Source organism: Miniopterus natalensis, chromosome 4 (assembly GCF_054644295.1).
Source record: "Miniopterus natalensis isolate mMinNat1 chromosome 4, mMinNat1.hap1, whole genome shotgun sequence".
Classification (NCBI taxonomy): domain Eukaryota; kingdom Metazoa; phylum Chordata; class Mammalia; order Chiroptera; family Miniopteridae; genus Miniopterus; species Miniopterus natalensis.
This window is the reverse complement of record NC_142084.1, coordinates 70,692,678-70,719,574: the sequence shown is the minus strand read 5'-3', so window position 1 is coordinate 70,719,574 and position 26,897 is coordinate 70,692,678. Positions and strand designations below refer to the sequence as shown.

General features: G+C 49.5%; 1 protein-coding gene across 9 annotated transcripts in view; it reads left to right on the top strand.

Moving 5' to 3' along the window:
* Positions 1-26,055, top strand: part of EPS15L1 (epidermal growth factor receptor pathway substrate 15 like 1) — a 96,365-nt gene extending 70,310 nt beyond the window's left edge. For 2 of the 9 annotated variants that reach the window (XM_087816786.1, XM_016209370.2), the window contains exons 20-23: positions 550-665; positions 7,501-7,633; positions 19,200-19,405; positions 24,556-26,055. In XM_087816786.1, coding sequence (XP_087672912.1) covers positions 550-665; positions 7,501-7,633; positions 19,200-19,405; positions 24,556-24,702 — 602 coding nt within the window. In that variant the 3' untranslated portion in view covers positions 24,703-26,055. Of the gene's footprint in view, positions 1-549; positions 666-7,500; positions 7,634-19,199; positions 19,406-24,555 lie in introns of those variants that run through there. The other 7 variants (XM_087816784.1, XM_087816787.1, XM_087816785.1 and 4 more) reach the window with 7 other exon arrangements.
* Positions 26,056-26,897: the final 842 nt, after the last annotated feature.

Sequence of the window (26,897 nt, the reverse complement as noted above, 5' to 3'; positions counted from 1 at the left end):
ATTAATTCAGTAATAACCAACATTATTAGTTACTCTTTACTCATTCCTCTGTATAAATCTTTGGTTTGTACCTTGGAAGCTTTCCTAAAAGAATCCAAAGTTTGATTGAGGGTACTGGCTTTTGCATCAAGGGAGAGGATCATTTGCGGATTACCCCTTGCTTTTGGGAATAGGCCCTGCCTGTTCCTGCTGCCTTGCTAAGCTCACTTATTGGTTATATAGTTTGATATTATAGGTGGGCATGGGGGTTACCAGGCAAATCACCCCACCAAAGAGAAAGCTCAACAAAAACCTCTACCCATGGGTGACTCCCCTATATCAATCGTGTGGGTGGTGGATTACTGTTGAATGGCTCCTCTTCTCCCCTCCTAAACCAGTGGGACAACAGGCATCACCCTGTCCAAATGCATGGCCCCAGCAAACAAATGTGGCTTCCTGGATCTCCTGCTTCCAGGACTGTTGAGTACCCAGAGGCAACACTTCCCCTTGACCCCAGGAAGCGTGTCCTGGGATGCCCTGTAACTCTGCCTCTGTTGGTGCTGCTTGCAGGTCACTTTGGAACTTTAGACCCCTTTGGAAGTGGGTCCTTCAATAGTGCTGAGGGCTTTGCGGACTTCAGTCAGATGTCCAAGGTAAAGCCCCTCCCATGGAACACCTCTGCCAGGGTAATTGTACCTCTTGTTGTGGTCTTCTCATGGCTGCCAGGTGTAGTTGTTAATACCACATATGTATTTCCTTTTTACCGGTCAAACTCTGAAATGCACCCTCACTAGGCCATGAGTCAGCAAACAAGGTCTAGAAAGTACCTGTGACTGTGATTAGAACCATTTCCCTTCCTCTGACCTAAACTGCCCAAGCCCCCAATCCTTTCTGAGGCTGGAACCATGGACCACAGGCTGGCGGGTGGGAGGTGTCTGGAGGAAGTGGGCTAAGTGTGTAGAGCTGCCTTGGACAGTACCCCAAAGGGTTTGGAAAGTGAGAGCCCAGTGAATAAATCCCTAGGTGAAAAGTGAACTTCAAGACAGACAACATTCACGTGTCGGCTGGACATTGTATCTTTGTGGCCATAGGTACATTAATTGACTACGGATATAGTCCTGGATGGTGCCAGAGTGCTGTGGAGAAGGGCTCGGGGGAAAGCTGAATCTTTAATGTAGCAAGAAGTCAGTAGATCATGTCCAGGATGGATAGATCCAGAACTAGCGGTAGAAGCCTGTGATTACTGAGGTAAATTCCAAAAGATACTGCTAAGAAGTTGAAAACATTGGCCTTGGCAAGTGGGAAAGGCAACAGGCTGAGGGTCTTCTGTTCTTTTTATAACCTTTAGAGTCCCTTGGTTTTAACTATGAGCATGTGTTTCTTTGAAGAATTATGGAAAGCATTAGGCGTGCTCTGTCTTGGCCTCAAATCCCGTCTCCAGCACTTATGTGTTCTGCTCCTTATTGGCACACCCCAAGGCAGGTGAGGGGGTATCTCTCACAGATAAAAAACCCACACAATACAGCCTATGGTAGTAGAACCCTGCTTTTTTTCATTTATTCTTCCTGCTCCTGCCAAGGTACCATTGATCCCGGGGGGGGGGGGGGGGGGGGCAAACAGAATACATTTCCATTCTCTTATCTTACATCCTAATTGGGGAAGGTTCACAGCCAGATGGTGCAGAGGGGACTGGGGCAGGAGCCCATGGAGGATATGGGAGCTATGTACTCACAGCAAGGAGCACCCTGCTTGTCTCCACCCAGTACCTCCACTGCGCCAGCTCTTCACAGCATCCTGCTTGCTTGCTCCATGTTCATTCAGCCCTAAGAGCACACAGTTGTCTGGACGCTGAGCTCTTGTGGTTAACAACATGTGATTGTGGTACGTAGCTTCCAAGAAGCATTTGAGATTCTGTTTAGGTTTTCAAAGAAGCGTGCGAGCATTACTGTTGGGGTAGCAAATCCAGCTTCTGCAAGAGGCAGAGTGACTATGTGCCCATTAGATGCCATGGGAGGGAGTCCAGGGAGGTGCTGGTGTTTTGGCCTCTCTTTTTCCAGTGCCTGGAGGGGATGGGCCCCCATCCCTCAAATGGAAACACTGTAATACTGACAATTGGGATGCTGTCTGGGATTGGTCAGAAGGCACCTAGGTGTAAGATTATCCCTCACATTAGCCTGTTGCTTAGTGGATGTGACATGTGCCTGCACTCCTTGAGTGGAGCTGTGTGCCCTCAGCTTCAGTCCCTGCTTAGCCCACCGGAAACCATCTTGAAATCAGAAAATTTCTGCCACATGGTGGCAGCATCCCCAAGAAAGGGTTTGTGTTGAATTCTGAAACTGTCACTTTGGGTCATCTCCCTGCAGGAGGCTGGTCCCAGAGGCAGAGGGAGTGAGAGCTAGCAGTGGTCCACCTAGGACAAGGACTAGGGCACAAGGGAGGCCCTGTTTCAGGAAGCGTCTCAGTAGAGGCTGTGTGGCCACAGAGGGCCGAAGCAGGATTGCCAGCCTGGAGGCGCCAATGGCAGGAACGGCCACCCCTCCCTCCTCCAGGCAGACTCTGCAGAGTCCCTAGAGCCAGGCAGTTCTGAGCCTGGGCACTTCAGTCTTTCTTCCCAGTCTAACCTAAAGTTGCACTTTCCCTCTTGAAATTTCAGTTTTTTCCTTCTTGTTCTCGTGTCCCCATCAGGGTGCACACACACGTGCACTTAATGACTCCATAGCCAGCGCCCCTTCCTGTTGGCAGCACTGTGTGGGATGGAGCTGGATGAGACTGTGGAAAACTGTCTCCAGTACCCCATTGTTTTGTTTCCATGATCCCATCCACTCCTGATCTTGTGCCACTGGTCCTGCTAAATACCAAGCCCTAACCTTGCAGGTCTGTGTTTTCCTTTTGGTTCCCTTTCTGTTTTTCAAGAACATTATGTGTATAAATAAAATGCTGAGGGAAACGAAAGTAAAGTGACAAGAAGGTGTGTGGTTTTGGGTGTTTTTTTTGGGGGGGGGGACTTCTTGGTGGTTCTTTTTACATTGCCAGCTTTTCCTCATCTAAGCAGGGTTGTCCACCTTCTCCTTGGCTGAAGGAAAGTGGCAGTCAGTGATGTGACTCCAGTCGATTCCTTTGGGGAGTTTCTTTGGGCTTGCTTTCCTAGCTGAGGTCCCCACAGACCCAAAGAGATTTTTCTAGACAGTATTAAGCCTATGTTACCTTCCTGTCAAAACAAATTCCCCCAAATAGATTTCAGGGAGCATCTGAGAATAAAAACAAGACCCCAGCTTAATTATTTTACCCCTCTCCTCTGAAAAAGGCCATCTATGAAATACTAGGCTGGTTGTTAGCCTATGAGTTGTTTTTCTTTTTTAAAGCTAGACATTTCTATTTAGGGCTTTTTTTTTTTTTTTTAAACACAAAACACATTTGTTTTAGAGCTGCTTTTTTCATAGTAGCTTTTCTGTGTGTGTGTGTTTTTTTTGTTTTTTTGAGAACGCTTCACTCTGGGCCAGCCCAGAGAGCCCCTACCGACTTTACTGAAACCCTTCCAAAAATAGCGACTTTCCCTGAAGTCATAGCCTGAGGAGGAACAAGTTGGGTTCCAAAGGAAGCTTCTTGGGAAACTTGAAGTTGTGGAAATTGGGATTTGGAAATGACAGACGTTTTGGTGTTAGAAGTGATATAATTCACTGGTGTGGCATACCAGGCATTTACGGTTGGAACTCTTTCGCATGGAAGCAAGCTGCTCAGCTCAGTCTATTTAAATAGAAGAGAGAGTGGAGTGTATGCAGCCTGCTGGGAGAGTTATTGTAGCACAAGGGTCGGTTGGACAAGGGGGCTCTGTACCCAGGGACTTGGGGGGTATTCAGAGGGCTCTGGTGTCCCTTTGCTCCCTGTCCCCAGAGCTGGTAATTGCCAGTACTCAGGACCAGGACTGAGGTCCACATGGGGGCCTCAGGGCCCGTCATGCTGCCTCTCTGCTAGGAAAATGGTTTTAATTCCTGCCTGTCTATCTCAGATTGAGGTGACATTGTGTGAGCCCCAGGCCCGGGGCGTGTTCTATGAACAGCAGAGAAAGAAGTACCAATGTTCCCTACCTCTCCATCTCTTTTCCCCCCACCCCATTCTTTCCCAGACAACAAACCCTAAAATCACCCATTACAAAGCTAAGCTTCAGGTTGATACTGTACCCCAGTTCTCATGCTTCCTCCCCCCAGGAAAGACTTTGCAGATGGCAGGGAACAGCAGACATAAAGTGTCAGGAGCTGATGGAGTTTTTGCAGATTCTTGTGATGTCTAAAAGAATTCTAATCACATCCACATCTTTGACATGATAATAACTTCGCTGTGTTTGTGCTGACTTTGCCTGGAGCCAGTTGGATCAACTTATACATGACCTTATGTTCTGGCCGTAGCTTTATGAGCTAGGACTTGTCATTGTCAGCTTCACAGATGAGGGGACTGATGTTGCGGAAGCTTTAGTGGCAGGTTTTGCTAAGAGGCTCCTTGACTTTTGTATCTAAAAGAACAAGTGACCGTGGAGCCTGGGGGAAGGGAGCAGCAACTGTGGAGAAAGGCACCTCCTTGCCCTGCCACAGCTATGGCAGCCCAGCTCACTTGGAACGAGGGTGATCTTAGCAGAAAATGAGTTGGGGGGAGTTGCAGATGACCATCTTCTGTGGGGACTTCTACCCACTGACCCCTTGGCCTGCTCTGCCTCTTGCCTACATCCACATGTGTCTCCTTCACAGGCCTGAGGACAGGAATGCTCTGCCCAGAATGTGGCCTGAGACCTACTACGGGGAGACAGGCTGCCAGAGCCTAGGGCAGGGCCCAAGAACCCTGGCTCAGGAGGCAGATGTCATGGGTTCCCACCCCAACTCCATTGAGGTGCTATGTGGCTAGCAGGCTGCATCTTCTCTCTGTGCCTATTTCCCTATGTATAAAATGGAAGTGGTGACAGTAGGACTCCCTGCCAAGGTCTTTGGGAAGATATGGTGAGATTACCTATGCAGGTGGCATCAGAGTGCTGGGGGTTGGAATCAGCAGGGTCAGCTGAGTGTGCAGAACCCTTTCCGGACCCCTCTCCCTGTGAGCTAGCTGCCTCTCCCCTACCTGAGACTAATGTTTATGACTAGATACCAGAGACAGAGGAGGCTGAGTCCCTGTCCCTGTGTTTGGATCCTCAAGGAGAGGGGCAGCCGCACAGCACTATTCTGGTGACGGAGGCATGCCCTTCTCCCTACTTCTCCAGTGATTTGTTGGGTCCAACTTATCTGAGAAAGTCCCACCAATGTACTTTGTGTTCCTGCTTTGCTTTCTATCCTTAGGCTTGTCCCACTGGGGGAAGAATTAAAAGTACCCTTCATTGCCCTCCCTCCATCTCCTGCTATGTGTAGCCCACCCCACCCTGCCCCACGTTTCCTTGTCTTTGCTCTTTGAGAAACATGTTAGTGTTTTTCCCCATTTCTACTAATTTCTTTTGTTTCTACTATAGTAATCCCCCCTTACCATGGATGATACTTTCCAAGACCCCCAGTGGATGCCTGAAACCATGGATAGTACTGAACCCTGTAGATCCTATATTTATTCCTATACATGCATACCTTTTCACTTAAAGGAAGCATTTTACAGCTGCTTTTTGTCACATCTGAATTGCCAGCATCACTACTCTTGTGCTTTTGGGCCATTATTAAGTAAAATAAAGTTGACTTGAGCATAAGAACACAATACAGCAACGACTGATCTGATCACCAAGATGGCTACTAAGTGACTAATGGGCAGAGAGCATCTACAGCATGGAGATGCTAGACAAAGAGATGATTCACACTACTTAAAAAGGTGCACAATTTAAAACTTAAGAATTGTTTATTTCTGGAATTTTTCACTTAATATTTTCAGACTGCAGTTGACCAGGGATAACTGAAACTGTGGAAAGCCAAACAGTAGCTATGTTATCTTCTTGCTCCTTTTTTCTAGTTATTTTTTATTTCAGTAAAAGTGGTCCCTCACCCCCATAGAAAGCGATTTTCTCTCCTTGGGATACCCATCGTGTGAGATGAGCCAGCCTGCTTGTGGCTCATCCAACTGTTAGTGGAGGTGTGTTGTGCCCGGCGCTGTGCTGGTACTCGAGGTAGGGGTGCACATGGATAGTCACTGCTGCTATAGGCTTGGCCAGCAGGCATCTGCCCCATCACCGGTGGTCGCTCACAGCAGACACAGAGGAGAGTAGGGGAACTTGAGCTTGCCCTCTAAGACACCCAGTTAGGTGGGATGGGGCTGGAAACCTGTTAGTGTGGTGTGGTGATGCAAATCCTATGGGACATCTGCAGGCACAGCTGGCAGGAAGGGGTGTCAGAAAGAGCTCTGGGGGCAGCAGTGCGGTCCAGCCAGTCTCTGAGGAAGTAGAGGGGCCCTGGTGGACAGGGCAGGCTGAGCTCCCCAGCTGGAGACCCTGTGTGCACAGGGGACCAGAGATGGGGCCCCAAGGGGTTCCAGGTACCAGGGAGTCTTAGGAGGGGATGGGGGGAGTCAGCAGGGATGAGGCCAAAGAATTAGGCAGTGGGGGTGTGATAAAGAGTACCTATGGGCAACAGGGATATATAGTGCTACCTGCCTACCCATCTACCTGTTATCTCTACTTATCTACCTACCTACTCACCGACGTATCATCTCTCCCTACCACCTACCTGCCTATCCACCTGCCTGTCATCTTTACCTACCATCTACCTGCCTACTTGTCATCTCTACCTACTTACTCACCTACCTGTTATTTCTACCTACCATCTACCTACTTGTCATCTTGATTTACATCTACCTACCTGTCATCTCTACCTACCATCTTCCCACTCACCCACCCACTCATCTTCCATGCATATGTATTTTGCAGGGGAAATGGGGTCCAGTTTGGGTTTGAGAGGGTGGGATGCTTTGCTGGTGGGAGCAGGGCTGGGGAAGGGTCTGGGCCAGAGGTGATAAGAGCCCCACAGAGGTAATCTTGGCCCTGCTGACAGGGGTAGGGATTGGCCAGGTATTCAAGGGTGGGCTCCGACCTGAGTCACTAGGTGGGCAACCGCCCCTGAGGACACAAAGAAGGTCTGGTGGTATGGTTCTGACCCTTGCCTGGAGCTGCCTGTCACTGAATGAAGGAGGTGAAAGTGAGACACATCTCTGAAGCATGAGCAGGAGGCCCAGGGGACCCTGGAGTCAGAAGAGATGTTCCTCTGCAGGCAGAAAAATGTGTGTGGCAGGGAGCACACTCCCATGACATAAGCCCATCAGGACACAGGGCTGCTCTCACCTGCTCTGTGTTCTTCTCAGCTTGTTCCTCACAATATACCAGGAGACCCTGGCTATTCAGGGTGAAGGAAAGTGGGGGCTTGTAAGAGACCCCAGTCCTAGTGGGGTTTGAGTTGCACATCTCAGAGGGTGGGAGCCTCACCACGCTCTTGGTACTTGAGTGCTGGCTTGGTGAACATCTGTTGCTCCGTGTTAACAGTTATTTTTGCCTCTCTTTCGTGTCCTCTCTTACAGCCCCCACCTTCTGGTCCTTTCACCTCCTCCTTTGGAGGGGCAGGATTCTCCGATGACCCCTTTAAAAGTAAACAGGACACTCCCGCTCTGCCTCCGAAGAAACCTGCTCCTCCACGGCCTAAACCGCCCAGTGGTCAGTACACTTTCTTCTCTCACCGCCACCCACCCACCCACTGTCACAGGATGGTGGGGGACTGATGGCCCATTCGTTCACCAGCCCAGAATAGAGCTTTGCTGTGAGGTCTGTACTCAGAACAAGAGGATTTCCTTTCTACCCAGTTGCCTCGGTCCACTCATGTTGTGTGCCTGGAGTACTCCTCCCGCCTCATCCTGTGGGCCAGATTCTGTTCTGGGCCCCAGATGGTCTCCCAAAGGCGCAGGGCATAGTGCCTTCCTCAATGCAAGGAGATATGCCACATAGCCCCTGGCTGAGCATGTGGTGAGGGCTCTGCGGTCCCTCTGGCCTGCCCACCCCACTGAGCTTTTCTCAAGTTGGCTCAGTGTAGTCCAGGAGTGGGGACAGCAGCTGAGCCTGCCCCCTCAATCCAGTATTTCCAGACTGGTTAAGGACTCGGGGTGGAGTGTCAGGAGTGGAGATCTTCCTTGGCTGCGATTGATATGAGAGAAAGCAGGGTGCTCCCCCACTCCCACGCCACATCTCAGTAGATGACTCCCAGCAAGGGGCTTCCTGCAGACCCCACCTTGCCTGTCTGTGGCTGGCAATATAATTTTGCTCAGCCTTGGCCCTTTTTCCCTCTGAGGATTCTGGAGACTTTTAAGCCATGTGTGGGGTCTCTGTGTGATAGTGATAGGCCCACAGTCCAGGTACCAGATTTAAAAGCAGCAGAGGGACTCATTGCCATTTCCCAGTTCCTTTACTCATCCCACTTCCTTTGTTCTTAGCACCCTGGCTAACACATGTCTTTCATTCACTGGTCTCCAGGCAAAGTCTCACTCACACTGTCTCTGGACTGTGGGTGCTCCCTCAGTCCTGCCTTCTGTTCCTTCTCCTTCCCTCCTGAGCCTGCTCCTTCCCTTTAGTCTGCCCAAGGAGCTCCACTTTGTGTCATCATTGCAGGTCCTTGAGTCTGTAGTTAGAAATGGTCATTGGTCCAAGGCAGGCCAGTCTTCCTACATGAGATACACTTGTCAGTAGTGACAAACAGAGAAGGAGTTATTTTTAAAAACACTGCCTTTCCTCTCCTGTCACCAGGGCCAGGGCTTTCTCTCAGGAGGATGGGCACCCTGTGTGCAGAGCCCAGTTTGCCCTCCTTACATATGAGACATGAGAAAAAGTCTGACCATGGGCTGGGCAGATTTATAACAGATTTGCTGTGAGCAGAAACAGATATATAGAGAGATCACTTCTGTCAGCCACACATCAAAGGCATTTACCATAAAACGGGGGAGAAAAGCAAAAACAACAGGAATTCCCTTCTATCTCTAAGAGGCTGTGTGTATCTTAGAGGCAGCGGCTCTTAGGGGACCCTTGACAGTCTCCTGATAGAATAGCATCGAGTCTCCTCATCCCTCCTGAAAGATGGAAGTCAGAGCATGGGTGCACACATACACGCGCACACCCCTCTACATGCAGGCACATACTTATACACATGTGTACATGTGTTCACATACTGCACACACAGGTAGGCATGTGTTCGTGCACACATGTGCACATATTCACATGCATCCACCCTCGTACATGCACATTCTCACAGTGCTCGCATGCACCTGCCTGCGTACTGCACAGGTGCACACCCTCTTATGTGAATGTACATGCACACCCCCGCAGAGCAGTGCAGCAGTTGTTGAGCCTCGGGGAAGAACTGCTCCCCTCACCTGCTGGGAAATGCACAGCTTCATTCTCAAGGTTCCTTGGAGTCTCTAACCCCAGCCTCTTCTCCTTCCCTGAATCATTGTTGGCTCTGCTTTGAGCTTGCCCTTGCTGTCCCCTCCCTCAGGTTTCTGTCTTTGAGCCTACCTACCCCATTTTGGCTTCTTTTTTCAGTATGCCATGGCCTTTGAGACCAGAGGCCTTGATGACTTCCTTGGAGCTGGTTTCAGAGCTCAGACTTTTTAGAGAGCTGTCCACACCTTGGGAGGTTTGGGCCTGTATCATGGGGTCTTAGGCTGCCTTTGTTTGTGGCTTTGGGCTGTCACACCCGTGCTCTGCCTTGGTCTGTAAGATGCCCCAGATATCCTGTTCACATCAACAGACCTTTAAGAAACACTCACATGACGATTACCTCTCCAGACCTAGCAAGACCCGCAAGCGAGTCAGGACAGGCATTGTGATGCCCTTTATTTACCATAAGAGGAAAGGGAAGTGAGACAGGTCACATGGGCCACCTAAAATCATGCATCGAGGTGGCAGCAGGGCCAGCCCTGAACATGGTGACCTACCCCTACTTGGGCCTCCCACCCCCATAGACAGCCATAATGAGAATCACACTGTGAGATTCAGAATGCTCTGGAAAACTGTCAGTGCTTGTGCAGTGTTTAATCTGTGACCGGCTATGACATATCCTTGTAGAGGCCTTAATGTCTCGTCTGATTCTCTTACCTAGAAGCGATGGCTGAGCAGAAAAGCTGTGTGCTATATACGCTACTGGGTGGTAGGTACCTATTGTGTGGTGGTTGTTGTTTGAGCACTTCCAGTGGCATTTTGCTGTGATTTCATACTAACCTTTAACACTAGCCGTAAAAACTGTAAGCTGTGTGACGCATTCACGCTCAACATCCATCCAGCAGTTGACTTTGTTTTATGAGTTGCATTTGGGGGCAAGCATTTGGCAATTTGGGGATGCAGAGGAAGGTATCTGCCCCACCCTGCTTCTCTAGTTGAGAGAATTAAGTCCCAAAATACACAGTGCCCCCTCTTGTCCCTGTCCACATTGCATGGAGCAGGGCACTTAAACCAGGAGCAACCTGGGAGTTACCTGGTTATTAGTAGGACAGGTCAGCAGATGAGTGAAGGAGGAAGTTCTGCTCAAAGCATTCATATGAGAACACCAGGCATGCCTCTTGTTCTCTTGACTGCTTAGGATGGGAGGTAGCCAAGAGTATATCTGAGTGTTGGGGTTTTTTTTTTGTTTGTTTGTTTTGTTTTTTTAAGAAAATATAGAATTCAACAGGTTGAAAGTGAGGAAATGGAATGTGCTTTTCTGCTCTTCTCCTTGACCTGGCTTTTTCCTGCTTGGAGAGGCCATATGGCCATCATGAGGAGGAGGCCACCTTCACCTGTGAGCACTGTGTGATCACACTCAAGGGCCTTCCTGTCACGTGGCAGAGAGGCGATCCCAGCATGGCTTAGTGGGGAGGAGGTAAGGTGGGCACCCTGCTCCTGGAGGCCCTGTGGTCCTGGTGGTTGAGCTGCAGTCCTGTGGGCACAGGCATAGTGGACAATTTAGACTGCCCAGTGATAGTGGTTTTTCTTACAAACTAAATACACAACTTCATACCTGCACTCACAGAAACCAAGGTGACAGAACATGCTTTTCCAAGATCTTGCCACCCTGCACATGACATGGGACTGAGGTTACCACTTTCCTACCTGGGGCTTGCTTGTCCCAGGGGGCCCAGAGGTTTCTAGAACCTGTCAGGTCTTTGCACCTGGAATTGGCGCCACATGTGAAGCCAGGGCAGGTGAATCTGATGTTGTACCCTTGGCTGCCGAACTGCCTGTGCTATTAGGACACGGAGCCTGCTGGATCAGGTTGGTTTCTGGACAGATGTTGGAGTGAGGGTTTGGGTTCATGTTCTGGCCCTGCTGCCCCTGCTGCTCATCTCCCTGAGGGGCTCAGGGCAAGTGTCTTAACCTTGCTGTGACTCAGTTTTCCTGCTTGAACACAGGACCAACTCTGGCTTAGCAAGTGCCCATGTGGGTAGAGTGCCTGCACAGTGATCATCTATAATGTGACGTGTGTGACAGCCATCACCCACCCCATCCCAGGGTGTGGGACCAGGACACAGGATCCCCCTTCTGTAGGCTCCTTTCCCTGGAAAAGATGGGATGGGCCATATGTTCACAGGATTTATTAGGGATCTTTTCTCCCCACCAGGCTGCAGTTGAGCAGAAATCTTCACAGTTGAGTAAAGTCAGAGCTTGGTTAGCTGAACTACAAGAGGGGTCCAGGGGCCTCTCTGGCAAAGCTTAGGGTTGCCGCTTGTATAGGACCAAATGCACGTTTGGGCCTTATACATGATGTTTTGCATGCACTAGAGGCTGCAGTGTTCACATTCTGGGGTAATTGTGTTGTTGTTTTTAGCTCAATCGAGGGTTAATTGACATATGATAAATACATGTATTTAAATGTCAGCCTGTGCAGTCATAGAGAGGGACACTCTCCACCTGGGAGCCTAACGGAGGTTTCCCGGCAGAGTTCTGGTGTCATACTCATGTGACTAGAGCAGCCCATGGCTCGCCATCTGCTCTTAACCCCAAATCCTCAATTCTTTCTTGACCCCAGCCAGAAAGTACATCCTTGGGGACCATTGTGTCACCCTTTGGCGCACTCACAGGGCTTTGGCACTGAATTCTCTATGCCTGGAAGTCTTTTCTAGAAAGGTCTATCATAATGTTGAGTAACCAGCAGGTGTCTGTTTGGGGTCGAGAGAATTGGTTTCTTCCAGGCAGATGCAAATCAAACACCTTCGAAACCTGTCAGTTGGAGTCCGTGCACACACCTCCCCAGGTAAACAGTGCGTATTTTCTGCAACGGGTAGAGATCGAGATCAGTCAGAACTCACCGCTGAAGAGTTTCTAGGTAAAAGTTGTTGATTTGCAAAGGGAGAAACAGATTTTTTTCAAGTGCAGGAAATGGCTGTGTGGGTGTCAGTGATTGGGCCTCCCGCTCCGCGGCGACAGATAGTGGGACGCTGTGCCCAGCCCCACCCTTGCCACTTCCTGCAAGTGCAGCCCTGCTTTGCGGTTCTTGCAGCGCGCCTGGGTGACACCAGCTAGTGTGCCTTCACCACTAACCAGCCAGTCACCTTTAACCTCTCCACAATTTAATTGTCCTTTTATTACTGCTAATGACCTTTTCACCCCCAGAATAAAGCCATGTACACACTTATGAGGTCTTTTTGCCCCTTTTCCCTTTCCCATAATCCTTCTGATGAACACAGGCAAACGAGATACATTTAACCTGCATCCTAGGTGATTCAAACGATTCTCAAAAAAAAGGAGAAAATCCTTTTCCCCCTAGAACATGAGTCCCTCCTACAACCTGCATGTGGACTCCACACAGATTGACTGACTGCAGATTCTTTCTCTGGGGCAGTTTTCTGGTTACCACCCATTCTTGTCCAACCCACTTGCTTGGTGGTCACCTTGACCATCCTGGGTGAGCTGCAATACATGACATGGTCATGAAGGAAGTCCTGGGTTCCTGGCCAGTGCCAACCGGCTGTGTGCTTGGTTCTTCCCGTGTTCTGAGAGGCTAGGCTGGGGCAAAACCAGGGTGGTCATCCTTCACCCATGTGGGTCTCGACCTCATGTTTATCACACAAGATCCACTTTTAAAATGGCTTCTCCAGTTGAGCCGTGTGGTTAGCACCTCAGCCTTGAAGTTAACTACTTTAATTCCGTTCCCACGATGATTTCAAAGAGATAATCAGTGGGTACATATGAAGTTCTAGAATGGGACAAGCGGTTCACCACCAGCCCGAGAAGCCTGGAAAATTTCGGCACTGCCAGCCAGCCATTGGAGCCCACCTTTCCTGCACACTGGCAGGGTCTGTGCCAGGCTGGGTGTGACCCCTGAGAACAAGTGCTTGAGAGCTGGCAGCAGTAGGGAAAATGTCATTTTCCTTTTGGCCTCTTACAAGTAAAATGCCTGGAGATGGGTTATTCTTTGGGTGAATTTCTGTTCTTCAAAGTCGGCTGAGTTCGAAAATAGAAGCATTTGCCTATCTTAGCACACACCCACCCTCCTGCACCCAGAAGGCTGGATTGAGTGGGAGTGGAGTGATACAGTTGTCATCTGTTATTCAGTGGGGTGCAAATGCCCAGGCTTGGGGTCTTGGAGCATAGAAGTCAGGGCTCAGCTGGCTTAGCCAGCTGGGGTCCTGCGGGGGTTGTGGGGTAGGGTGCAGAGAGCCTGAACTCCCATCCTGTATCTGAGTGTGGGTGTGAACAGACAGGAGCCACTGCCCTGCCCCTGGCTCCCTCCCCAACCACCGTGGAGCCTTGTGTACCTTCCACCAGCCGTCAGGTTTTTGGTTCCACCTACAGCAAGGTGAGGGGGCCAGGAAGGTGCTCCCTGTGCTGCTGCCCCTGCTTTTTTTGATGGGTGAACATGATTGCTCGTTTCTTGTTTTTCTCACATTCAAAGCATTGAGTCAACCCTCCTCCCTCCACCATTGTCAATTGAAAAACAGCACATGTGTGATTGATTGGGGGGAGATGGTCATAAAGAGAGTGAGAGTGGGGGGGTTCCCCATTTGCTACAGGCTCTCCCAACTCCTGAGCTGCCCCCATAGCAGAAGGAAGCTCTTGATGGGCTCTGCACTTGGCCCTTCAGTGCACACATGCCTCTAACCGCTTCCAGACCCACTGCGTGGCACCCTGGTGATTTTCTTAAATGTGGGCACGGCACCTCTCTGCCCGAGCAGAAGTGGCATTTTGACAGCATCAGCGCTCCTCTGTAAGGAGGAACAAAGGCAGTGGCCCCTGTGGTGCAGACCCAGGGCCCCGCCACCTGGCTGCTGTGTAGCTAGCATCTCCCCGTGTCTCCAAGGCACCTGAGCCCCTGAAGGGTGCGGGTGCGGGCAGACCGGCAGAGTGTGTCGAAGGTGCAAATCAAAGAACAAATGTGATTTTTCAAAAAGCAGAACTGTGAGACCTGCAGTCTATATTCTTTCTGTCGTGAAGACTGAGTTGGGATTCATCTGTGAATCATGTAGCTCCCTCCCCATTTTTGCTACAGAATTAATATATCCTCTGTCAGGTTTCTCATAAATGTTATAGTAGCCTTTTGTGGAAACCTTGAAACGTGTTTCTCATTCCAAAAGGTGCTTATATTTAGAGGACCCAAAATGCGTGGCTACTTTCCCCCCTTTTCTTCTTTTCCTTCGGATGCTGGTTGACCCCACATCCACCAGGCTCCTCACCCAGTGAGATTTCCATGACCTCTGACCACCCCAGACACCTCCCAGAGGGTGGAAAACACACCAGTTGTAGGGGAGCCCAGTGGATAATAGTAAATATTTGTTCAGCTTTTCTCAACAATTCAGAACCAAACCTCATCCTGTTCTCTTCAATGCATTAAGCAGATTTTCTTAAAATTCGGTAAATATTTTTAGTGGAAAATCTCAATGCTCTGATGGTGGGACCTCAGATTTTATCTGCGGGGCTGTGCTACTTGGCACGGCTTTGATCTGCCACTCGCCTTCTCCTCATATGTGCAGCAGCAAGCGCGGGGCTGTTTCTGCAGGACTCCTCACCTTCAGGTCCTGTGTTTCCGCGCCCTCCATTGCCCACCATAGTGGGAGCCAGAGGAAACATGGATACATGTTGGTGAAAAGCAGTCTTTTTCAGTAAAAAGTTCCCAAGTGATTATGAATTTGAAGGGTCGTGCTCTGGACAGCCTGGTTCTCTCTTTCTCCCCTCTCCCCGCAGTTCAACTGTTTTTGCTTGTATGTGAGGGTGGGAAGGGTGGAGCCAAGGGAATGAGGAGTGCCCCCTCCCCAGCCACAGCTCTCCCGTGTGGTGTGACTCTACGAAGCCTGGTGGTTGTGTGGGTGTCCCATGTTGTGTATGATGAGTGACAGTTGCGGGAGGATCCCCTGTAGGATGGGTGACAGTTTGTGGGAGTCCCGGGTTATGTAGGATGAGTGATAGTTGTGTGGTGTCCTGTGTTGTGTAGTGTGAATGATAGTTGTGTGGATGTCCCATGTTGGGATAAATCGCAGTTGTGAGAACGTCCTGTGTTGTGTAGGGTAATAGCTGAGGTGGGGCAGCTGACTGACCACAAACCTTTGTTTTTTATTTATTTTATTTTGTTCTGTTGTTTTTGTATTTATCTCTCATCTACAGAACTGCATTTTCCAACTGGAGCCCTGAATTTTATAAATAGAACTCAGCAAGTGTCCAGTTGGAATGAATACAACATTCACACTTGTGTATTTTTGATATTTTTATTAATCAGATATGTTGAGACCATAAATCATCCAAAGCCTATCGTTCTTCTCCTAAGTAAAGAATGTCTAACAAGAGAATCCACCTTCTTTCAGACTTCTCAGTGCTCATGTTTTTTGAAGTTTGGTGGTGGGGGCGGGGTGTGTATTTGTGTGCTGTTGTGTTTCCATGCACTGGCTCTCAGGGACCCTTCCCGGCCAGGGTTTCCTGAAAAGCATGTTGGGAAAGCAGAACTGGGAGCTTCGCTGCCAACAGCTCATTCTGGAGCCACTGCCGTGGTCCTGGCCACTTGGCCAATCCTGGCCCCAGGGGCTCTCAGGCCTCGAGAAGTTAAGAAATAGGAAAATTGAAGACATTTCTACCAGGGTGGAGCCGGCCACCAAATTTTTTTTACAGCACACACTGTGGTAAACCATCGGGTTCATATTGTTTTTGCTAAAGGCAGTCCTGTGTGTGGTTTCGGTGCACCGCTTGGGTAACTGTTGAAACTGCTGCGGTTTGAAATAAGCCCTATTTTGTCTTTTCTTCAATCTTGTGTCCTTCTCTTGTTCGTGAAAACTTAGTGTTGGAGAATCACTGTGGGTGCCAAGTCAGCAGCCTGCAGCCCCCTGGGGGGGTCTCTATTTCGTTTTACTTTGGTCACCTCCTTCTGCTACACTCTGGTCGGTGGTTCCCTCGGCAGAAGTCTAGGGATGTGACACCAAACTGTGCGTGCCAGGCATCATTCTGGATAGCTTTTGTACCAATTTTCGAAAGATTTTTGTTCTCTTCTCTGAAACATTCCTCAGTCATGATCCTTTCTCGTGGTATCTGGAACCATGAAAAGACATTAAACTGCAATGAATTTGCTCAGGGACATGGAGGCAAATTAAAGTTATTCTGTCACGTTTGAGATAAGCTACACCTCAGAAAATCGGAAAAATGAGTAAGGAGTTAGCAGAAGTGGTTACATAAAAGCAGGAACTAGACCCAGAATGTTTTAAAAGTGCAGTTGCTAAAAATAAGTGGGATGCAGAGAGGGAAGTTTGGGTTCAGGGCTGTCCTGGCATGTGTCCTCAGAAAGCCTCTGGTCACAAGCAGAATGTCACCCGAACTGGGAACACCCCCGATTTTGCAAGTGTCATGTACAATAATAATTCAGCCTCATGCTGAAGCACAAAAACAGACAACCGAGAAAAAACCGTTGTTGTTTTTCTCCCCTCTGAAAGCAAGAGCAGTTGATGTGCCCTGGTTTCATATTAACACAGTCATGATTTCTAAATAACAACGGTTTCGGCAACAGCAAAACCAGGCATGAGCAATTCTTGATGTGAATGATGCTTTTCATCTCCCCATCGTCTCTTTGCTTGTCAGAAACCTCAGCTTCAAATCCCAGCAGGCTGGAGTCTTACAACCCCCATCCCCACACCCCACCCCACAAAAGCAATTTGAAAAAACAACTGAGGGAGGAAGTTCTTAATTAAAAAGAGAAAAATCACAATAGGGGGAGATGTACTTTTGGATCTCTGGCTGGGGTCAGTTGACCTCCTTATCCTGCTCAGACTCTGTCCTTTGTGACCGACCAGACCCTGCAAGGAGTGCTCCAAAAGTCAGGCACCTGCCCCCGGGACTTGCTGCCGGAACCAGAGGCTGTTCCCTACCCTGGGGCTCTCAACCTGTCCCCAGCAACTCTTACTTTCCCCCCACCATGTTAGAATTCTGATATTTGGTCCACTATCATTTTAGTTTTTGGTAAAAAATTAGCCTAAGAATACACCAGTGAATATTGCTCTTTCTTGCAAAGGAGGGAAGCTAGATGTCCTTTAGTCCCTCCTAGCTTTTTAGAGCAGTTCCCTCAAAGGGCCTTGAGTCCCTCGGGAGGGTCCTATGGAACCTGTATGGTGGTGCCTGGCTCACATGTTACCCCCCAGAGGGCTGGCTGGAACCAGGGATAGGGCGGGATTTATTGGTACCTACAGTATGCTGAGCTCCACCACCCACATGTAGCCGACCCTTGAGGACCCTCAGGTGTGCTGGAGGCTAGACCGGGACAGAAGTCAGTACCATGGAAGGTGGCCAAGGCAGTGGGGTGGCTGCAGGGGAGAAGTGAGCCAAGGGGAAAGGGAAGGTGTGAGAGAGACTAGCTAGGCAGTCAGGACGGTAGAAATGGCTATGGAGAGGAGACCGGGTTGGCCAGGCCATGAGGTCAGCATTTGTTCCCTGTGTGACCCAAGCCTGCATCCCCATCCCTCTGGATGCTATCTCCCAGGGCACCCCTGCCCATGGGTTTTGGTGTCCTCGCTCACACTGGCACAGAAGTGGCCTCAGGTGCTCCAGAACACACACACATACCCGTCCCTCCAAGTGTGTTTTGTGTGAGAACATGTGTGTCTATCTGTGATTGAGCCTCGGATGGTGCCACTGCCTGAGGTTTGGTGTTCTCCCCAAGGCACCTCTTCCAGGGCTTTAGGGCCTCTGAGCCAGCCACCCCACAAGAGCACCTTTTGCATGTCCTCTCCTGGGGGTGACACCTGCCATCCTCACACATGGTGCTGCTCTGCAGTGGGGAAGGGGTGCAGAGGGTTGGAGGAGACTGGATGGGAACTGGGACAGGGAACTCTGCAGACACTAGGTGGGAGGGCCTGTGGAGTGGCCCAAGGAGAGGGTACCCACATTTATCTGAGTACCGCTGGCAGAGCAGAGAGCTGCAGTTGGAGTCCTCAGTTTCCTTTTAGGGTTCTTGGGGTGCTCAGCTGGTCCTACTTCCAGGCGGTGGAGCTGCTCTGGCCTGGCTCCAACTTCCAGGGGTCTGGAGCATCCCTCATTCTCACATATGGCTTGCTTACTGCCTGCCAGGCATCAGAGCCAAACATCTCCATGCCAGGGGGATGCAGTTTTCTTGTAAAGGCCAGATAATCAATATATTTTTAGCCTTGCAGGCCTTACGTTCTCCATCCCAAGTGCGCAGCTCTCTTGCCTTGAATGAAAGCAGCACAGAGGACCATAAACAAACTGGCACAGCTTATTGGCATTGGTGGACCATTAAAACATGACTTAGAAAAGCAGGTGGACCAGTGTGGGCAGACTCCCGCTCTGAGCCATACTGCACAGGCAGTCACAGGCCTATTACCCCTGAGTGAGTCTGCTGGGGCTGCCATGACTGGGCAGCTAATACCACAGACATTTATTGTTTCACAGTTCTGGAGGCTGGAAGTATGAGATCAAAGTGTCAGCAGGGTTGGTTTTTCCTGAGGCTTCTCTCCTTGGCACTGCCTCCTTCTCCTGTGCCCTCCTCACATGGTCTCCCCACTATGTATCTGTGTCCTGATCTCTTCTTATAAGGACACCAGTCAGATTACGGCCCATGTAATGACCTCATTTTAACTTAATTACCTCTTTAAAGGTCCTCCAAATATAGCCACATTCTGAGGTCCTGGGGTTGAGGATCTCAACATGAGTTTGGGGAGGGGCGCACAATTCATCCCACAGCAACCCCATTTCATGGACTCTGTTCTGTCTGTGGTCAGTAACTTGTATTTCTTTTTTTTCTCCTTTTTTTTTTTCTGTCTCCTGAACTTTCCAGGTAAAAGTACACCTGTAAGCCAGCTGGGTTCTGCAGACTTTCCTGACTCCCCCGATCCATTCCAGCCACTCGGGGCTGACAGCAGTGACCCGTTCCAAAATAAAAGGGGGTTTGGGGACCCGTTTAGTGGAAAAGATCCATTTGCTCCCTCCTCTTCAGCTAAGCCTTCTAAAGCCTCTTCCCTGGGCTTTGCAGACTTCACCTCTGTAAGTTGAGTTCTCTGTCTCCCTGCTACCCCCTCCCCCTCCGCTTGCAGCTTCTTTGGGGCTATTTTTTTGGCTTACGTTTCCTGGTACCTCATGCCATTACCTGTGTTATTTATTCTGTACTGCTGCTTTCTGTAAGAAAAAAAATGTTTCTCAATAAAAAAAAAAGTGCTATGGTTTGGATACTCTGTGATGAGGGCACATGTCCTTCCAGCATGGTGGCCCAGTCTGATGGCTGCATCTGTCCATCTGTCTTTCCCTCTCCCTGTTGACTCTCTGTATTGTTTCTCTCGCCTGGAGACTGTTGTGTTCATTGATTTTTGGAAGCTGAGATGTCAGACACTTCCGAAGTATTAAAATAAGATTGCAAAAGTTACATTAGGATCTTGCTGTCCCCAAAAGGTCTCTGTGCAGGAGTTCTGACTGTCCCACCTCTGCATTTTATGCAGCAAGTACAAATCGAAGGACCAGGGGGGTGCATGAAGGAAGAGCAGTTTGGTTTTTCAAAAACTTATTTCAGTTACCAGCTCTGATGAAAAGAGAAATCCAACCTAGAACAACCACTCTGAAGTTCTGCCCTTTTGCCAACCTCCCCGCTGCCCCCCCAAACCCTCAAAAAGCCATTTAAAAGCAAATTCAAGTGCCTTTTCAGAATTCTGGCTGTTTCTTGGTATGAAGAAAGACTCCAGATTATAAAATGCTGTCACTTTAGGGTGTTTTTGGCACCCTCATCAGTACCCAAACATCTAGTTCTCAGAGAGCTTCAGAGTTTGTCTTCCCAGAATCGGTTTTACTGTCTGTTGTGCACCCATGTTTTTAAAAGAAGTTTTCTTTGTTCAGATTTGCCAAGTACCTTGTTTCCTGGTTAGGTGTGACATGCATTATTTATAGATGCTTTGACTCCTAGAATATCCTTCTTAAAACAAGCTCTGCCATCCATATCCATGCCCCGTGAACGCCCGATTCATTTCAGATCCACCTTGTGCCCAGCTATCCTGTGGCTTATTGAAGCCTCCCAATACGCTGCTATGTTCCTGGCTCTTGGCAACCTGTAAATATTTTACAACTGCAGTTAGCTCGTTTTTGTTGACAGCCTGTGCACACTGTGGATGTGTACAAATGGAGACATTGTTAATAAAAGCCAGAAACAAAACCCTCTTTATCTACAGTTTCTTGAATAGCACTGCGTTTGTTTCGGTGGAAAAAATATTAAATGCTAATGAAAAAAATAGAGCCATTCATGCATGACTCAGGTACTCTGTTTTGGGCAGGGCAGAGGGGTGAGTGGATTTGAATGGCAATTTGAAGAAATGACTGTTCTCTTTCTGAAATGCATAGATCTATTTCCTGTGGCCCCCCCTGCACCCCTCCTGGAAACTGAGTTTTGGAAAACATTAAAAAAAAAATACCCAAGATTTTAAGCTATCATTTGGCTCAACACTTCTGGTCATTCCAGAACACTTGTTAACTTTGATTTTAAAACATTCCCAGTATTTAATCACCCTCATTTCCAGGCGGGAAATCTGATTCTACCCAGTTGAGTTTGCAGCTCTGTTTTTTCTGTTTAAAATTACCTTTCCCACTTCAGATGCCCAGTTTTTCCACTGGAAATCAGTGAGATTTGGCCCCCTCTGATGGGATGGGGTGGAGGAGAGACAGGACACCTAACTGGTTTAGTTTGTTCCCCTCGGTCATACCATAGTCCAAACCATCAAAACCTGTCCCTCTCTGGGGACCCAGGATGTCTTTGCATTTTCATGGCATCTGGGGGTTCAGCCCATCAGCCAGTGGTTTCAGGGTTCACTGGACCTTAATTTGTGCTAACTCAAAGAAGGCCAAAGGGGGTTCCTCTGGTTTGTATATTTTAGCTCCTCGAATAAACACAAGGGTGTTTAATGGCCCAGCAGACTGGCAGTGTGACTTTCAGATCAGATGTTCTGAGTGCTGCCAAGATGTGGTATTACCTGTGCAAAGGTAGCTTGGCCCATTTTGGAGTTCGGGCACCAATGTCACAGGTGCACACGGTCCCCCTTTGGCACCCCAGCCCTGCCAACCTAGAACCCTCTAATTTTCAAGCCCTAAGTTTCCATTAATGGGTTACTTGTGCTTGTGCACGGGAAATCTCTCCAGGATTTCTTTAAAAACCCGCCTTCTGTCTCATGTGAATGTGTTTATTAGGAAGTTGTATTTATAGATTAACAAAACAGTTCTTTTTTCCGGACGTCTGCATTGAGAGCAGAGCAAATGTCAGATGGGATAAGCTTTGCATTGTGGAGTGAGTTGGATGCAATTTCAACATCAGAATAAGTGAGTTAATGGCAAGTAACTAGACGTGTCCCCTCCGGTGATGTGGTAGCAGTGCTGTTAGATTTCTCAGGGTGCAGATGTCTGCCCCCACTGAGGAATGACACCTTGTCCTCATGTGAGGAGTTATCCAAATCATGGATTGATCAATAAAACCGTCTAGCATTCATCCTGAGCGGGCTTCCTCAGGCAGGAGTCTTGGAGGTCAGCAGCATCCTCATGCCCCACTGTGTCTCAGCCTCTTGATGGCACAAGAATGATAAAGAGATCAGAGCTGCCACAGGCATCCCGAATTCTGGCCCATCATGTGATACCTCCAGGTCAGAGAACTAGAGAGTTGCCTTGTCCAGGTGTCTTCACCAGGGCCTAGAAAGGATTGTCAGCTGATCTGAGGCACAGAGATAACCCCCCCTCCAGTTTTCTTTTGGACATCACAGTCCACGATGCTTCTCCAGTGTGTGTGCACCACATGCTTAATTCAAGTCTTCACAGTGGGGCTTAAGCTGTCCTTGAACCAGTTCACTCAGAAGGCTTCTGGAATGTTTCTATCAGCATGTTTCATTTGAAAATGCAGACCCTTGAGCAGGCAGCTCTGAGAAACTCAGGCTGAGTGGGGACCGTGGGGAACCAAGGCCTTGGTTCCAGGCTTTGATCCGGATAACCCATGTCATTACTTGTCAGCCCCCACCCACCTCTCCTTTGGGCAGGCAGAGGGCAGGGTCCCTGTCAGTGGACCCTGACAGGGTCCTCTACTGTCAGCAGCACCCTGGAGTCATTTCCACCAGCATTTGTTGTTTTTTCCTTGTTTTTCTCCTGTTGAGGTATTGGAAAATACCCCACAGAGTGCAGGAGGTGATGGGGCTTATCTCTGACCAGTAGTGGAAACAAGGGGTGGGGACCAATTTTCAGGGAGACCCATTCAACCCCTGCGCATTTTTATGGGCAGTTTCTCTAAGAAACAAAGACTTAACCTTTCCTTCCAGAACTTCATGCCGACTCCCGAAGCCAGGTAGGGAGAGGCCTCCTGGGCTGCCCACCTCTTCTTCCAGGACACCTCTGCTCTAAATTAGACTTCCTCCATCCACCCCTCCCCACTCCCCTGCCTGGGTCCGCACCATCTGGCCCTGTCTCACTCCCACACTGGCCATCGAACCATGAATCATTGCAAACTGCCAGTTCGATCACCCCCCTTGCTGGCCCAAGGAGCTTCTAAGGGGAACTCTCAGCTCCTTTCTGGGGCCTACAAGCCTGTCTCAGTCTAGCCCCTCCCACCCCAGCCTCTGTTCTGGCAGCTCCAGGGTTGGGTGCTTGGTCCCTCCATACCCAGAGCCACAGGTGGACCCTCGAGGCCTGGGTACCATCCTGTACCCAAACTCTTCATGCAGCAACAACTGACAGCCCCCTTCCCCCCAGGATGCTAAGGACTTGGGTTCCGCAGCCCCCTCCCCCTCCCCAAGCCTTGGTGCTTCTATCTGTCTCAGTATCCCACCTCCTGGGTTGTTATTTGGATTCAGTGTGCGGACTGTGTGTGCGTGTATGTGTGTGTGTGTGTGTGTGTGTGTGTGTGTGATAGAAGTAGCTGTGAATTCCTGTCACAATTCCTTTTCCCAGTACCCTGGTGGGACCTCCAAGGACCTCCACAGGAGCCTGTGTTGGATTAGGATTATCTATCTGTCTGTGCCCTTGGGCGTCTGTCAGAGAGCCAGCTGCCTCTTTATCTCTGGTGTCACCCAGTGCTTGCAGAGTCAGTGCTGAGAACAGAGATTCTGTCTAAGGGAGGCCAAGGCCCGGAACAGGCGACAGCTTTGCTCGTGTGTCAGGGCCCACGGGGCCAGAGGCCTCTCACTGGGAGACGGAGCAGAGTGACTGGAGACCTCGTGGGGAACTCTGGGGGAGCCAAGCACCCACGCCAGGAGGAGAGCATGTGAGATCTGGCTCTTCTTTTCTTTCCTTAGAGCTAAGGACCTCAAATGGTTTGAAATCACCCATCTTGGAATCATTACTGTTTTCTCCCTTATTTGAAAAAAAAATTTTTTTTTAAACTGAACCTTTCGGAGGATGCCAACAATGAAAACCTTGTGGACTGAATGGCAGCATAAATGCCGGGGCACCATCCTAAGCGAGCTGGAGCGAGCCTGGGCGGGAAGAGATACCACATTTCAAGACCGTTGTCTCCACACTTTTGGCCTCCCAGACATTTTACACATTTGAAATCAGAGATCTGTTCAAGCCAGACTCTGCAGTCCCAGCGCCTGTCACCCACCAGCATCAGCAGCCTGCCATCAAGGCTCAGGTTTTGCAGGCTCGCCATCCTAGCTCTTTGGGGTTCAGTTGGCCTCTGTTCCCCGGATGCTTTTAGAGACGCTCCACTGACCCCAGAGGAGGCTGAGCAGGGGCTTCTCCCATGCTCGTGAAACATAGACTCAGTCCTGGGGGATTGCTGGAGTTCTATCCGTGTCCCCACACTCATGGGTTGTGTTGCCTGCTTCAGTTCCCTGCAAGGGATAGGTGGCTAGTTTCTCTGAGGTCCGAGGTGGCAGTTAAGGTCAGACTCAGCCCTGCTTCTCTGTGCATGTGACCACCCCTTCCAGACTGGGTGTCAGGGCTGGGGCGTGCATGTCCCCTCCCCACCCCCAACCAAGAGTCAAGCTTTTGGCTTTTTCTAGTTTTTCACCACCACCATCCCCCTGTATCCCAGCATTGCGTGCAGTTCCCTGCTCCCTGCCCACCTTTGACAGGCCTTTTCTGGGTCTCCTCCCCTGTCCCCATACCCCCTGCCCCCCGCTCCCCAGCCGGTGGCTGCAGCTTCTAGGCCATATAACCCAACCTTCGTTTTTCCTTTGCAGTTTGGCAATGAGGAGCAGCAGCTGGCATGGGCCAAGCGAGAAAGTGAGAAGGCGGAGCAGGAGAGGCTGGCAAGGCTGCGGCGGCAGGAGCAGGAGGACCTGGAGCTGGCCATCGCGCTTAGCAAGGCTGACATGCCCGCCGCCTAGGCGAGGGCGACCAAGCACGTTCGCAGGGGCAGGAGTGCCATGGGGGCGGGTCTTCAAAAGGAAAAAAACCCGAAGTCTGTATATACACACACACACACTCTCAGCAGTCCCCGTTTCATGTTGTGACGTGTCACAGCCACTGTAGGTCAAGGACTTGCTGGTCAGAAGGCCTCAGGCTCTGGGTGCCTCATCCCAGGTGAGGAAATGTGGCTCACCCTGCAGAAAGGCCTGGAAAGGCACAGGCTACCGTCACCACCTCTCCACTGTGACATCCCTGTCTAGTGACAGTGCTCTGCCTGGAACGAGCAGAGGGAGTGTGCAGCGTCTCCAGGCCTTCCATACTCTGCTCATAGCTGCTTTGAGTACCAGCGCCAGGGCACATCCACCCTGTCGCCTCTGAGACCTAAGACAGACACCTGGCAATGTATGCATTCGTTGTATAAAAATTAAGTTTGAATGATTAATATAAAATATTTTAATACAAAACACAAGAATCTCTTCTTCCCTTTTATTTAAACATTGTTTTCCTTGCATTAGTGTTCACGCATGATGTCACAGAGGCAGACCAGCCCCACAGTGATGTGGAGAGCTGGGTTGAGTGTTTCTGTTCAGATCCTGTTTGAGTAGATTGTAGGGCCACAAAAAAAGCCAATGTTTGAAGTTTTCATCAGTCGCCCTGTCCCCCAAGGAGTCAATCCTTTGTCACCTCACAGCTCTTTGAAGAGATTCCTGCATACAGTTTACTGATCTGCATGAGGGGCAAGGCCACAGGACAGTCTTCACACTGTGAGCTTGGAATCTGGAGACTGGGAGAGCTTTCCACTAGAACACAATTGAATCCCCCTAGAACATTCCAGAAGCTTTGACATAACTGTTTGGATGACCTCAGGACATGCTGAGGACATTGCAGACTTGGTCCTGTTTTACTTTTCACTGTCCCCAGGCAGATAAGACATCCTAGGCCAACTTCTCTCAGGTAAAGAAGATAAAGATTTGAATCTGAGTGGCCTGAACACAGCCTTGGAACAGCCTTTATCCAGAGAAACCTTCAACCCCAAAACTGCAAGAAGGGGGCGAGATGCCAACGCCAGGAATAGACCCAGAATATTACAGAATCGGCCTTCGCTGGAAATCCTGCGGCACACACAGCCCCAGCCCCATCTGAGTTAGATCCTGGAAGCCCTTTTGAAAAGTTTCTTCTTGGTGTGTTGTGCGTGTGTGGGTTCCAGTCTCTGCTTTGTCCCCTTCCTTCTCGAGCTAGGACAGGGCTATTGACTACACCCAACTCCCTGCATGGTAGCTCTCAGCTGCCTGATTCCAGTGCTTTATCCCAGCCAGGAAATCATTCTGAGGGTCAGTCAGCCCTCCACGGCCGAGGAGCCTGTATCCATGAATTCAGCCAACAGTGGGTAGAATATACTGGGGGGGATGTTACGCTGTTGCTGACATGCACTGTCACTACACCTGTGCGTCTGTACTGAACATGGACAGGCCTTTCGGTCATTATTCTCTAAGCAATAATGTGACAGCCATTTACTTGCCACCTGCATCGTGTTAGGTATTACAAGTAGCCTAGAGCCGACTTCAAGCATACGGGAATATGTACATAGATTACATGTGAACACTACACCATTTTATATAAGGAACTTGGGCATTCGGGGCTTTTGGTATCTGTGGAGGTCCTAGAATTAATCCCCTGTAGATAACAAGGGACAACTATTTATTTATTTGCTTGGCTTTGCACTTTAATTTTACTTTTCAGAACCAATTTTTCCATTTCCAGAAAAATCCCAAAGATACTACAGAGTTCCCAAAAGGCCCTCACAGTTTCCCCTAATTTTAACTTCTTATGTTTGTATGGTACATTTGTTATAGCTAAGGAACCAATATTGAGACGTTATTATAACTAAAGTCCATACATTATTCAGATTTCCTCAGTTTTTCCTAAGTGTCCTTTTTCTGTCCCAGTATCCCATGTTACATTTAGTCATCCTGTCTCCTTAGGTACCTCTGGGCTGACACAGTTTCTGGGACTTTCTTGCTTTTGATGACCTTGACAGTGCTGAGGAGAAGTGACCAGTGCAGTGACTCTGGTCTAGGGCCTGGTGCAAGGCTTATGGGCTTCCTAATCCTCTCTGGAAGAGTAAGCAGCTTCCAGAATGTGGCTGGAGGTGATTCCTAAGGCTTCCGCCTCC